General features: G+C 42.8%; 2 protein-coding genes across 2 annotated transcripts in view; one reads left to right on the forward strand and one right to left on the reverse strand.

Moving 5' to 3' along the window:
• The window catches only part of LOC143349007 (uncharacterized), a 45589-nt gene extending 33538 nt beyond the window's left edge, over positions 1–12051 (forward strand). Inside the window, exons 6-20 of the mRNA XM_076779837.1 lie at positions 234–594; positions 673–1112; positions 1191–1589; positions 1661–1830; positions 1942–2164; positions 7233–7436; positions 7530–7629; positions 7719–7847; positions 7923–8089; positions 8153–8306; positions 8396–8801; positions 8875–9145; positions 9207–9388; positions 9610–10883; positions 10953–12051. Coding sequence (XP_076635952.1) covers positions 234–594; positions 673–1112; positions 1191–1589; positions 1661–1830; positions 1942–2164; positions 7233–7436; positions 7530–7629; positions 7719–7847; positions 7923–8089; positions 8153–8306; positions 8396–8801; positions 8875–9145; positions 9207–9388; positions 9610–10883; positions 10953–11660 — 5188 coding nt within the window. The 3' untranslated portion in view covers positions 11661–12051. The remainder of the gene's footprint in view (positions 1–233; positions 595–672; positions 1113–1190; positions 1590–1660; positions 1831–1941; positions 2165–7232; positions 7437–7529; positions 7630–7718; positions 7848–7922; positions 8090–8152; positions 8307–8395; positions 8802–8874; positions 9146–9206; positions 9389–9609; positions 10884–10952) is intronic.
• Obp11 (odorant binding protein 11) lies at positions 12044–13421 on the reverse strand. Its single transcript, XM_076775474.1, has 6 exons — positions 13326–13421; positions 13183–13258; positions 13025–13116; positions 12730–12832; positions 12300–12364; positions 12044–12188 (listed from the first exon to the last, which is right to left on the reverse strand). Exons 1-6 carry the CDS (start codon positions 13401–13403, stop codon positions 12171–12173), a joined length of 432 nt encoding a protein of 143 aa, XP_076631589.1. The 5' UTR covers positions 13404–13421; the 3' UTR covers positions 12044–12170.
• Positions 13422–14117: the final 696 nt, after the last annotated feature.

The following is a 14117-nucleotide window of genomic DNA, read 5'->3' on the forward strand; positions in this document are numbered from 1 at the left end:
ATTTTGTGTGTGTATCCTGGAAAGATGAATAAACGAGTGAGCAGAATCCCCGTGTACCCAAATGTACGAAAAACAGGCTACTATTTTCGACCAAATTTGCAGAAGAAGATTAAATAAAATTAGATAACGTGCGTGTATTTAAAAGAAATAAACTAATGTTAAATACTATTTTAAATAACGTTCTTTACAAAGGGTCCATAAGTGTTTCGACCTTCGTTCGTGTCTGTTTACAGGACGCCCAGCGCGAAAAGCGGCAGCGCTAAGAGGCAAAGCACCACCCGACACAAGAAGCCGGACGAGAAACAGCAGAGTGAGAAACGAAAGAAGAAGATTTCCCAGCGTCGAAAGTCGACGTCGGAGAGGTGCAACGACGAAACGGGGAATCTGAATTGCGTGTTGGTGGAAAGAATGCTGCTGAAGAACTCTGGCTTTAATCAAGGTAGTAGAAGCGTCGGTGGCACGCCCATATGTCGGCGTCGAAGAAAACACGACGTTAACAAGAATTTGTCGCCGATGAGGTTAGTGGACGATCGATCGCCAGTTCAATCGACCGCCGTCGTCGACAGCGAGATCGTCAAAAGGCGATCCAATTCGGTGAGCGCATCAAAACAAAGTCTTCCGCGAGTCTTGTCAATCGATGGATCAACGCTAAATCTTTTCCCGATTTTGTAGGTAAGCTACGTGAACGGCAACATCGTCAGGCGACGGATAACAGGTAATGCCTACATGACCACCTTCGCATCAGAGATTGCTTTGATCGAGGCGGATAAAGAGGCGGACAAAAAGTATCGTGAGCTGATACTCGAGGCGGAGAACATCTTGGTGAATATGCAGAAGAGTCAGAACAGCATGCCCATTATGCCGTCGCCGTCGCGGAAATTCCACAACGGTTTGGCGAACAAGCGCGTCGAGCTCATCAAGAACACCGAGTTGAATATCGAGCTCGCCCTCTCCAAAAGCAGAAACTCTCAGCCGGAATTACAGAGCGGCAGCATCAGAGACCTCGAGCACACCAGTCCCAAGAGACAGTTCACGCAACCTTGTTCTCCGATTCGCTTATTTATGGAAAGGAACTCACCGGGTGGATTCCTCCCGAAGGAAAACTGTTGCAGGCAAGCAATGCTTTTATACAGTGATTCATACAATAATCGTAGATCGTCGATTCGATCACGTTTTGTTCGATCTTGCAGGCCGGAAACACCGATCAAGTACTCGACTGTCGTATCCCCAATCGCTGCTAGAAGGACTCCACCCATTCAACATTCACCCTGCAGAAATCTGCTACGCTCTCGTCCGATAGGTGTCGAACAGGATAGCAACGACTACTGCAACGGGACGCGAGCAGTGCCTCTGAGCTGCAACGGTATCCTCCGACCCTCTATAGACTTGGAGGATCCTATGGCGCAGTCTCAAAATTCTTTCCAGACCAGATCTCGCCCGGTTTTACCGCCGAGAGATCCGCTTGTCGGTAGCAGAAAAGACGTTCGCATCTCGAGATCGTCGACCAAGGAGGAAGGCGTGACGTCGAGCTCGTCGGACTCCGAGGAAAGATGCGATGTTAGGAGAAGGACACCTTTGTTGACCTTCAGGTTAGCCTCTCCCTCCCTCTCTCTCTCTCTTCGTTAAATCAGATGAACTTATTACGTATTTGTTTTCGTAGGTCGATCGACATGGGACCGATAAAAGAAAGTTCTTCCTACTGTCCGCAAAGCGAGCCAGTGAAAAGGAAAGTGTACGCTGGAAGCGCAACTTACGGCAGAATACAGAAAACGTTAGGAGAGCACGTTACCTTGAGAAACTCTGACGGGGATACAGCTACCGATGACACTGGTAAATACGTAAACGTGTGAAAGTAATAGTCGATAGTCAATCTTACATACATACGTAGAGTAGACCTTCCTTATTAATTTTTGTTCGAATATTGTTCTTTTGCGAACGCAGACGACTCGAGACGATCTCTGAAGGAGAAGGTAGCTCAGCTTCGTCGAGAACGACTGGCCGCCGAAGCGAACGCGAATACCCAGGATTCGCAGATTTTTCAGCACCAACTGTCGCAATTGCGGAGACAGATGCTGATGCAAACCATAGAGGGCTTGAAACGAAGCCTCGAGGATCAGTCTGCGACTTTGAAGCAGACCTGCTTGGAGCCGGTATTGAACGACCAGTTGCCATGAAATGGGGATGTAAGTCGTCGCGGTTCAGACTCGACCGCGACAGTCGAACCTACGGGAACGACGTAGCGATGACACGCTTTCCTTCTCTGTACGTGCTATGTTTAGAGTGTCTGAAAATATTGCGCATTTCAAGGCCTCCGGTTGTCAATCGATAGTAAACCATAATTTATAGTATAATAATCCACGACCTTAACTATTTACGAGCAAAACTCAATATCTGACATCGATCTTACGTTGAATTATATATACGTTATTATAGCACTAGGTGTCAGATTTTTGAAGTACATCTTGCCTGAAAATGGGAAGTTTTCCTAGTAAAAAAGTGCCAGATATGTACCTAATATTGGCTTTCCCAGTGTCATAGTGTCTAATAAAGCGACTAAAATGTGCAGTATTTTCTCGAACACTCTAACATCATACGACGATCTCGAAACTCGAGACACTGGAACCAGCGTTGCACATCGTAGCCGAATTTCTACCTAATCCTTTACAAGGGTACCAATATATTTTTCTGCCTGTCTACACGGTAACAGAATCAAAATTAAGAATGTTACATATTTTCTGGGCATTGTTCTCGTGTTCTTCGTTCGACGCGCAGAAATGATAATGTGTTACGAAAACTGTGCTTCTCGTTCCCTTCGATCTTGCAGCTTGACTAGCAGTACTAGTAGTCCCAGCGCATCCAATATCTAAGCTAACTTATTAGACGCGTTCTGGGACGAAGGGACAAGAGGTGAGCGGAAGAATGCTGAAGAACGAGATCCTTTCGATTTGGTCTTGCCGCGCATTATCGTGATTCAAGACGCGTGGACAGCATTCGAATCAAACATGCATAGACCGACAACTTTAGAAAAGATCTTTGAGGAAGTAGTCTCGAATATATCGGGAATGAGATCACTATTGCGATGTAACAACGGTGATAATGTTAAAGAATTAAGCAAATGATTTGGCGCTACAGAGATCTTTTCCGAGTTTTCAGGCTATACGTATGTACTTCCGCTGCGATTCATTCTTTTGTCCTCCAACAGAGCAAGCAACTCCCTCGCGAACGTTTAAACTTATTCGAGTTGAGAGATCTAATGGGCCTGTTCGTAGGTGTTTCTCTTTGAACTCTGAAAATGGATATAGAGATACAGCAAATAGCAAAGCTTATCGAACCACCGAACATATGCAGAACTTAGCTAAATTAAAACAAGGCTAACGGTGCATCTAGCGAGCAAAATTTGCCCTTATTATCACAAGTGTGTTGGCAGGTTTTGAGATCGATAGTTACATGCGCAAATCCGCTTGACTGCTGTGACTTGGACGCGCTGAACGTTTCAAAACCGGCTTTAGTCCAATGTAAACCCGCGTGCAGCGTTTTCCACTAATGTAAGTCTAACAAAATAGCATTAAAAGTTCTATTGATACGAAACTGGTGTGCACTACAAATAGGCAAACTTTATTTATTTTATGTCGAGTGTTAATCACGTTAATTTGGTTTGGGAAATGTTGCATTAAGGATAAGGTCAGGTAAAGACTCGCGCCTTCTCCCACTTCCCGCGCTCGGTTACAAGCAGTTGGTTGGAGTCATTGGAGTAGAGTCGTTATTGACATAAGCAAAGGAACATGGAGGGGTGAGTTAAAGAGTTTCTGCCTTTCCTAATAGAAACCACGTTGACCTCGTCAGCGTATGAATACGGCCCAGCTGTGAACTCGCAAATATCTTCCATCGCACGGTAGTTGCTGCACCGATATTTTTCCTCCGTAGAAGCGATCGTTCGTGGTCGACGACGAAACGTAACTTCTTCTCGAATCGCCGACAGTTTCCGTTGCAAGACCTGTATCGCAGGACACACGACCGCTCCCCGTCTAATTTTTCATTAATCGTCGCCGCGGGCTCGTCGTATTTTTTGTGCCGAGAATACGCGCCACGGCGGCGACCGGCACGCATATTACTCGTAATGTTCCTATTTCTACGTAATTCGTACTTCCAAAGGTGAAGAATTAAAGTGACGAACTAGAGGCGAAGTTGTCGTCGGTTCTGCCGGCGGAACTAACATTTCCCCCGTTAGTATACCAAAGATGACATATAGTCTAGCACGGTAGTGTAGAACCGTTTAGTTGATCTAAGACGCTAAGTACGCATTCGTAATATTAGAGGTTAGAGTTACTTCTTCTAAGTTTCGTAGAAAATTATGATATACCGTTGAGTCGAACAAAAAAATTACTAATCTCGCGTGCTCGTCAGAGTCGATCTCGCGCTACAATTTGGGACTAATTGTCGAATCTTTTCTGCTCTCGAACATCACTCGAATACTATTCGAATACAACTTTGACTATTCAAATTTGGATAGTCATGCTATTTTAATAGTGCAGCGTGTATTACAAACTTTATCTTCGTTTCTGATATTTTATCAACGATACTCTGAAGGTCAGTCGTAGAAAAGACTTGTACGTCAATGGGTTAATCTCTACTATTTTAGAAGATCCACGTTGAACATGATATTCGAATACTCAAATGTATTAATAGTATTCGAATACTTATGAAATATTCGAAAATTTTAGCCCCAATCTGCGCATCACCGTAAATGCATTTGATCCATTACGTTTGAGGTTATGAAACCTGTATCGAGTGCTCTGTCTCGCGAACGCCAGGTATTTTTCTAATCATTTTCGTTGCAACATTTCGAGGAATAGATGCGCCGAGAAACGAACAAATGTTAAAAATAATACCGGCGAGAGGCAGAGGCGAAAGAATCGCTCTAAAAGGAGGGTGTTAAGAAATGACCATTTTTGGCATCGCCTGTAAATGAAAAATTCATGCAGGGTCTTTTAGAGTGTCTTCCAAGGAACAAAAAATGTCCTTATCGCTTTTCCGAGAAACGATGGGAAAGTTGTCAAAAATACGTTCAAAGTATGAATGTGACGATAATGGAACTTACGTATACAGGGTGTTCGGCCACCTCTGGGAAAAATTTTAATGGGGAATTCTAGAGGCCAAAACAAGACGAAAATCAAGAATATCAATTTGTTGATGGAGGCTTCGTTAAAAAGTTATTAACGTTTAAAGTTCCGCTCGTTCTGATCACATTCATACTTTGAACGTATTTTTGACAACTTTCCCGTCGTTTCTCGGAAAAGTGATAAGGACATTTTTTGTTCCTTGGGAGATACTCTAAAAGATACTGCATGAATTTTTCATTTCCAGGCGATGCCAAAAATGGGCATTTCTTAACACCGTACTTTATCCTCGATCGGTGGCGCCACGGTAGTTTTCAACTTTGACGACATAGACGAAGGTACTTTCAGTCGCAGTGATATTTTTGCAAGAATAGACTGATAGCGTTTATCGACTATTATTAACGTTAGACTCGTGTGTTCGGTGATGATTTAATTTACATGTGATTTATACGTTAATGTTCATTGAGAACGACGAATCGTAATACGCACACGATATTTATTTGTGTTAGATGTTAGATGCCATAGTAACGGAAATATTAGAGAACAATAGTGGTAGTGGATATTAGTAACGCTAGCTTAGCCGATTATTGACTAAAAAGTTTCGTGAAATCGTTTCTCTGAATCGTCCCCTTTTGTGATTTATTTCCGCGTTTCGTTGGAACTGTGATTACAACTTCTTCAGCCAGTTTAGAGTTATATTGCCATAAGCGTGCGCGAAACGTCTTCCGTTTCACGGTGGCGCGGCTCAGGTGAATTCATTCAGAACTTTTATACTCGATACGTGTACATACTTAGTTTTTAATCGAAGAAAGATCTAATTTTTATTATCGTAAGTAAACGAGATGACGATTATTGTGGTTTTAATTATTTTAGCCAATTAAAATATATCGAGACATTCCGAAGGTGTGGAAGAAAGGACAGGTCTGTAGCCACGCTACGGAGACCCCTTGTCCGAAATCTTCGATGACTCGTCGAATGGTTAACGAATTAAAATTTCAATTTTTCTTCCCTGCTGAGAGGCAATGTGCTAGTCATCTGGTTAATTGTGCAGGGTATGATCGGCAATTTGAAATGGATTTAGAAGAGGCGCGAAATTATTGTTGCAAATTTTCCGTGTACTGAACCATTTATGAAAGTAAATGGACATTTTTTTATATGATTATGAATAAATTATATTACGTCGTTGGAAATGTGCATTTATTTGCCCACTTATTTCCTAGAGACTGTCCTTATATAACCTTGTGTAACCATAATGAAAATTTGGAGGTGGAAAAATTTAAGCGCCAAATTAGATTTTCGGTAAGGAATTTTTTTCTCGAAAGTGCGTAGGATTTCGAAGGTATATGTAATGACCAAAAATGATTGTAATTGACCCCTGCAACCGAAAATAATTTTTTTGAAACGATTTGAAATTTTTTAATTTTGTCGAAGAATTCCATATCTTCTCGAATTTTTTTCTCGAAAGTGCGTAGGATTTCGAAGGTATATGTAATGACCAAAAATGATTGTAATTGACCCCTGCAATCAAAAATAATTTTTTTAAAACGATTTGAAATTTTTTAATTTTGTCGAAGAATTCCATATCTTCTCGAATTTTTTTCTTAAAAATGCGTAGGATTTCGGGGGTTTGTGTAATGACCAAAAATGATTGTAATTGACCCCTGCAACCGAAAATAATTTTTTTAAAACGATTTGAAATTTTTTAATTTTATCGAAGAATTCCATATCTTCTCGAATTTTTTTCTCGAAAATGCGTAGGATTTCGGGTGTATGTGTAGTGACCAAAAATGATTATAATTGACCCCCGCAACCAAAAATAATTTTTTTAAGGGGGAAGGGGTTGAAATTCATTTCGAAATCTGTTGGTAATGTTGCTAGTGACACGAAAATGGTAATTGTCTCTAGAGCCCCAGGAAAATGGACTGAAAAAATACATTGGGTGGAAGGTCTACTCGTATACCTCGTCTGTGATACTACTTAATCTGTGGTATGAGTCGTATACCGTGTATTGTTGAAAAAGAGAATAATTTTACAGAACATCATCGACGCAAAATGTCCATTCGTGATTTCGTGTTTGTAAGGCTAGGTGTCGCTGCAGTTGCTTGTAACGCAAAGTCGCAAGGTGGCAGTGTGTTACTTCGTGAACCTAACGATGTTTAGAAATTTATCAAGACGTCCAAGCATGAAAGGATTAATCAGCTTCTGTTTAGTTCATTTGTACATATTAATAGCGTATTGCAACGCGGAAGATATTTTAGGCTGCGGGGGATTCTTGCAAAGTCACGCCGACATCGACTTTGCGAAAGTTCAGATAAATTTGTGAGTACCACAGCACCCGAAATTCTTATCGAGTCACGTTTACGTGTGTGAAATAAATCGGTCAATAATGACTTAAACTTTCGCCCGATTCAGATATACAAAAGCTGGTAGCCTTAAGGACAACACAGAATGTGCTCCTAATAATGGATATTACTTTCTTCCTCTGTATGACAAGGGAGAATACGTATTGAAGGTAACTGCGATTATAACAATTGTAAAAAACGAGTTATCTAATATATTTTCAAATTCTGGATATATGTGCTAATTTGACGTCCGTGATAGGTGGATCCACCTAGAGGATGGAGCTTCGAACCTACAGAAGTTGTGTTAAATGTGGACGGAGTAACCGATGCCTGTAGCCAAGGCAAAGACATCAACTTCACTTTCAAAGGTTTTGGCATCACAGGCAGGGTAAATTAGACTGCTTGAGACTGCTAAATATCGAAGTACCTCTACATTTGTCATAAGAAATGTAACGTATTCTAGGTTATTAGTTTAGGGACAGATTCTGGACCTAAAGGAGTTAAAGTCACATTGTACAACGAAGACAACAAACAAGCTCCTGTTGGAACAACAGTTACAGCAGAGGGTGGCACATTTTATTTCACACCGATACAGCCTGGTCAATATATGCTTGTAGCATCTCACCCTACGTAAGTCTTGCAAAATGTACAACTTCACTATAGCAGCTTATACGTCTGTTTCTTTGGTTTTAGATGGATGTTGGAAAAAGATACTGTCAAAGTAACAGTGCGAGAAGGCAACACGGAACTTCCGGACGGTAGCTTGGTAATCTTCGGTTACGATGCCAGTGGTCGCGTTACTAGCGAAGAAGAACCAGTTAGCGGCGTGACCTTCGTCCTGTTTGGGGTAAGAACTTGTCCTTTGTTAGCTAATTCAGCTCATGATAGTCGCTTGTGGTCATAGAATATTATATGGGTGATATTGTTTCTATACAGAATGGTGTGGCTAAGAATTGTGCAACGACGCCTATAAGCAAAGACCTTCAATCCAGGAAACCCCTCTGTCACGTCGTGTCGGACAAAACTGGAAAATTCGTGTTTCCAAGTTTGTCGCCCGGGGAATATAAACTCGTGCCGTATTATGCCGGTGCTCAGACCAAATTCGACGTCCAACCGACGGAGTTGGTGTTCAAAGTAAACCACAACAGCGTCGTGTTACGCCAAGGATTTAAAGTAACTGGTTTCACGGTAAGCGGTATAGTTCTGACCGCGACTAATGGAGATCCTTTGCCGGGCGCGAAAGTTCTATTGTCGCAAAAGGAAGTCGCGACGACAGACGCAAATGGGAGATACGTGTTGGATAATATGAAGGCTGGCCAGTATTCTCTGAGAGCTGAGAGCAGTACGTATATTCGACCGATCGTTAGTTGCAATTGCAAATTAACGTCTAATCGTGTGAATTCTTCGCGACGCAGATGATGTGGTGTTCGACGAGAAGTCTGTCAAAATCTCTCCCAGTTCCCCGGAACTTCCAATACTCACACCGTCGGCGTACAAAGTTTCCGGAAGAGTCACTCTATCGGTGAAAGAAACGCTTCATTATCGTAAAGTCTCCGTACAGAACACAGCCGCTACGTTCAACAAAGAAATCGACACGAAGGCAGGAGAATTTTCCATCTACCTCGCTCCTGACAGATATCAGTTGACCGTAGTTGTGAGCGCGGAAGAAAGAGCCAAAGGCTTACAGTAAGTAGATCATTATTTTATCCAGTTGTCCAATCACGTCGGCTGATCGAACATGTTTTAGATTTTTCCCGCTTCAACAAACCATCGACGTATCGTCTCGACCAGTGTTCAACGTCAACTTCCTGCAACTGAAGGCGACGTTAACGGGCACGGTAAAATGTTTACCGGATACCGACTGCAGTCAGGCTTCCGTTACATTAAAAGTACTCGACGGGATCACGATAAAGACGATTCAATCGAAGGGTAAGGTTTCGTCGTATTCTATGTGTCGTGGCTAACATTATCTCTGTACGTTTGCAACCTCTGCGATAACAAAAATGCGTGTAAATGGGTCGAATATAATAGAAGTAAATTGTAAGAGAAAGACAACATTTATAACGCGTTCTTGTTGTCGCGGTAATACCGCGATTCGATCCGTTCGATGCTATTCTTTTTTGTCTGTGAAGTCGTTTTTCGTCACGCAGATGGCCACTATCAGTTCACGGACGTGTTGCCCGGTCATTACGAGGTGTTAATCGACAACGACGTATTTTGCTGGGAGAATCCCAGTTACAGGATCTCTGTAACGTCGGAGCGTGCCGAGGTACCGCCCTTCGAACAAACCGGATTCTCCGTTACTTTCATTTTTTCTCACGATACAACGGTGGAGTATTCAGAGGTCAATGATCCAAAGAAAATCACTTTATCTTTAAACAAAGGGAGCACGAAGCATTGCGTGACCAATCCCGGCGTGTACACGTTCACACCGAAAAGCTGCCACGTGTACGACCGATCGTCCTATACCTGGGACACTAACAGTCTTTCTCCTATTTTATTGCATTCGACCGAGCACAGTCACAAAGGGAACATCGAGAGTGCTTCCGCGTTGGACGGAGTCAAAGTAACGATCGAAAATGGCGGTGAAATCGTCACTCTAGGGCCGTTGAAACCGGTGCAGCACGGAAACGTGTACAGATATGAATTCGAGTTCAAAGCGAAGACTGATTACATTTACACGATAACACCGTTGTCGAACGTTCTTTTGTTCAATCCTCCGTCGTTGAAAGTGTTGGGTGTGAACGATTGCCAAAACGATATAGCCACGTTCATCGGTGATCTGGGAAAGATCATTTCTGGTAAGATCAATCCACCCTTGGAAGGAGTCACCGTGCAAATATTTGGAAGCGATAAAAATTCTCCGATACACACGTCGGTTACACAGAAGGATGGGACATACAGTATCGGACCTCTGGATGGAAAAGTGGACTACAGCGTCGCCGCGGAGAAAGAAGGTTTCGTCATTGTAGGGCCCGACTCCAACGGAGTGTTCTCCGCCCACAAGTTGGCTGAGATTATCGTGCAAGTCTCCGACCAAGCCGACAATATCTCGTTGCAAGGCGTTCTCCTTTCCCTGTCCGGCGGGCAAAGTTACCGCAGAAACAGCGTGACGGGCGAGGATGGCAAATTAATCTTCAACTCCCTATCGCCTGGAGAATACTATCTGAGACCAATGATGAAGGAGTACCGTTTCGATCCTCCGTCGAAAATGATCAAAGTCGTCGAAGGCGCGACTGTTACCGTCAATTTGTTTGGCAAGCGAGTCGCGTTCAGCGCGTACGGTTCCGTGACGTCCCTGAACGGGAAACCCGAGGCTGGACTGTTAGTCGAGGTCCAGGGACAAGGAGATTGCAGTAACCTTCAAGAAGAAGCGACTACCGAGGAGAATGGAAATTTCCGGATCAGAGGACTTCAGCCAACGGTAAGCAATTCTTTAAAATTTGTTTCAAAATTGATTCGGTATTTCTATCGTTGGTATGTTTCGTTGCAGTGCGCCTACACGTTCCGTCTGAAGCCGAGCGCCGAGGTGAACGCGCACATACAACGCACGAGCCCCGACTTCATACCGGTGCAAACCGCCAAAGACATTCACGATCTCCGATTGGTCGCGTTCCATCCGATATCGCGCACCGACATATCCGTGTACGTTGTGTCCGCCCAGCCCGAGCACTATCGCACGCTCAAGATAAAACTGTGCAGAGAGGACACGCCCGATTCCCCCATTCATTCCGCCAAACTGGAGGCTCAGCAGCCGAGCAAGATCGGCAGCAATTACAACGCGGGGTTCCTCGTGCATTTGCCGCCGTTGCAAGCGGACGGTAAAAAGTATTTCGTACAGTTGGAGTCTACCTTGTCGCAGGCGATGCACAAGTACAGGACCGTGCCCGTTTACTTCGAGGCGAACTCGTCCTTCAAGTACGTGAAGCTGATATTCAACGCGGAACGAAAGGTGGATCAGAGCGACATGAACCAGACATCCGTGGTCGCGTTGCCGTTTATAATGATGGTGGCGTTCGCGTTTCTCAATCGCGAGAAAATGTGGACGTGGCTGAACACGTTGATCGAGAGACGGTCGAAACCAGCCACGAGCTCGAGAGCACCTATACAGGCAGTTCCCATCGATCCAAGAGCAGACGATATAATCGTCGAACACATAATGAACATTAACAAACGAAAAACTAAGCCGCGCAAGACGTAATCGATATTTTTTGGTTACCGTGGCCGCGGCACTTTCGAGAACACGCGTCGATCGTTTTAAGAAGGTCTACTACAGTTTCAGAAATTCATTCCTGTCTATTTGCATTCTCTTAAAGTTTCTGGCGTTGAGAACGTGTAAATTATTCGATCGAGATTCAAGAGATTAGTGAAACTGTAAGAAAATGCAGATGTAATCGACTATTTGGTCACGCAAAATACGAAACTCCTCTTTAGCGATCGTGGAAGCGTGATATTATATTCGCCCTGTAAATATCATAAAGGATTTAACGTAAGTGTTCATTCGCGTGTGATAAATGTATTTTTAACGAATACGCCTTCATAGGTTACCATCATTTTATTACACAACTGTATGTTTTCGATTCTACAGTGAATTATACGTTGACTCGTTTTATAGATCTCGTATTCTTCTGTGATCCACGACGAATCTTTCCTTCCATTCGCTGTATATTTGTACATTTTATGCACAGTTTCCAGAAACGAACTACTGCGCTCACGGGGCGATAAATACCTGCGGGAAAGGCAAGAAGAACGTTTTTCGTCGAAGAAGAATTAAAAAATTTTCAGCTTGAGATGAAAGCTTCAATCCTGCGAATTATTGAAAAGCATGTATGCAACTTACCATGGGATTAGCGGAGTACATGCACTTCATAAAGTTGTAGGCTTTATCGCAGTTATCTTTTCCAGCTAAAATCAGTATAAATATACAGGGTGTTCGGCCACACGGGGGAAAATTTTAATGGAAGATTCTAGAGGCCAAAATAAGACGAAAATCAAGAATATCAATTTCTTGACTGAGGACTCGTTAAAAAGTTATTAAAAATTTTCAAATCATTCTGGAAAAATTATTTTTGGTTACGGAGGTCAATTACAATCATTTTTGGTAAAATTTTTCCCAAGGCTGGTCAAACACCCTGTATATATTTATGGTAATATCCTTTTTTTTGGTATTTTAGAGTGAAAACAAATTTGTCAGACCATATAGAAATAGTTATTTCTTTCGTCTCTCGTTTCAGTCAAGGATAGAGGAGACTCGATTCAGCGATACTCACAAGGATTGACGCAGCTATCTATCATATCAAAGGCCACTTCTTTGTAAGGTTCAGGTACCACCTTTTTCAACATATTGTATTTTATCTTGCCACTGTTATCCATCTGTCGAGTAGGAAACGAGTTGATTTTAAGAATCCCGATTTTCAGATTCGCGAAACTCGAAACTCGAAACTCGAAACTCTTGAAACCCAGAACTCTTATTTTTAACGATTGGAATACAAAACTAGCACAAAGCTATGAGTTTCGAGGGGTTTTGAGACCTCGAGTATCCCCTTTCTAGTACAAGTAACCGACTATGTTAAATTTCCCCAGGACGCATTTGAAGTAGCACTTCAATTTCTCATCGTCTTCGGGGAATTTCCCGTATTCGGCATCTTCGATGGCCTCTGCAAGAAGATACAGTCACGTACTAGAGTTGAAATCAGGATCAATCGAGAAATTTCGCCGCTTACGAATAGTTGTCTTGGTTTCTTTGATACATTTCTTCCTCGCTGGGGCGGTCATTTTTCGAAAATCGTCAGGATCGGCCTAATTCACGAAATAAAATAAAACGATTAAGGTAAATCAGGACAAGTTTTAACTGTGTTGCACGTACCGAGCCTGTACCGACGACAAAAGCGATCCCCGACGCCACGAAATACGTCCAAACAAAAAAATACATTGTTCCCTTCATCTCTCGATAAGATCGACTTTTTTTCGCGCAAAAACGTCGAACGGACTGCGCCGTATCTTCCGATAGGGGGGTATATATACGCGCGCGGAGTAAATAATTATCGGTTGGCAAATACATATGTAACTGGTAGGTTGCAAGCGTCTAGGTTTTTCGAATTTGCAGTTAATTGCAACCGTACTTCGTTTGATCGCCAAACGTACAATCCTGGTTCGATCAGGTCGATTGCAAATAATACAGTGGTCTTCAAACTTTTTGGATAGCATCCTCTCACTGTAAAAAACTAAAGAAAATCTATACACCTGACGCAAACGATAGGTTTATATTTCATTACGAGAAAAATATGCTCTAATAGTTAGCATTTTTCTATGTTAAAGGTTTTCTACTTGCGTCACGTTCCTTTATCGCACAAATGTTTGTCAGAGGGGGACCTACCTTCCATATAAATACAACGACCTTATAGCGAAGATTACGACCAGAGAGTAATTAGGACGAACAAATGGTACCCATCGAAAGGATACAGTGTGATCGCAACAGTCAATTAACATCCGTGCGTGCAACCCAAGTTCCACGAAAAAGCGTAATTGCTATAAACGACTCGTTTACCTGTAATGCAACCGTTGGATTTGGCACGAAACTTCGTCCATAATTATGGTACCGTCCTTCGTCTCAGGCACGTTTAAATTACAAGGAAGCTAGCTTAGGAGGGTGAGACGT

This window comes from Colletes latitarsis, chromosome 2 (genome assembly GCF_051014445.1).
Source record: "Colletes latitarsis isolate SP2378_abdomen chromosome 2, iyColLati1, whole genome shotgun sequence".
Classification (NCBI taxonomy): Eukaryota; Metazoa; Arthropoda; class Insecta; order Hymenoptera; family Colletidae; genus Colletes; species Colletes latitarsis.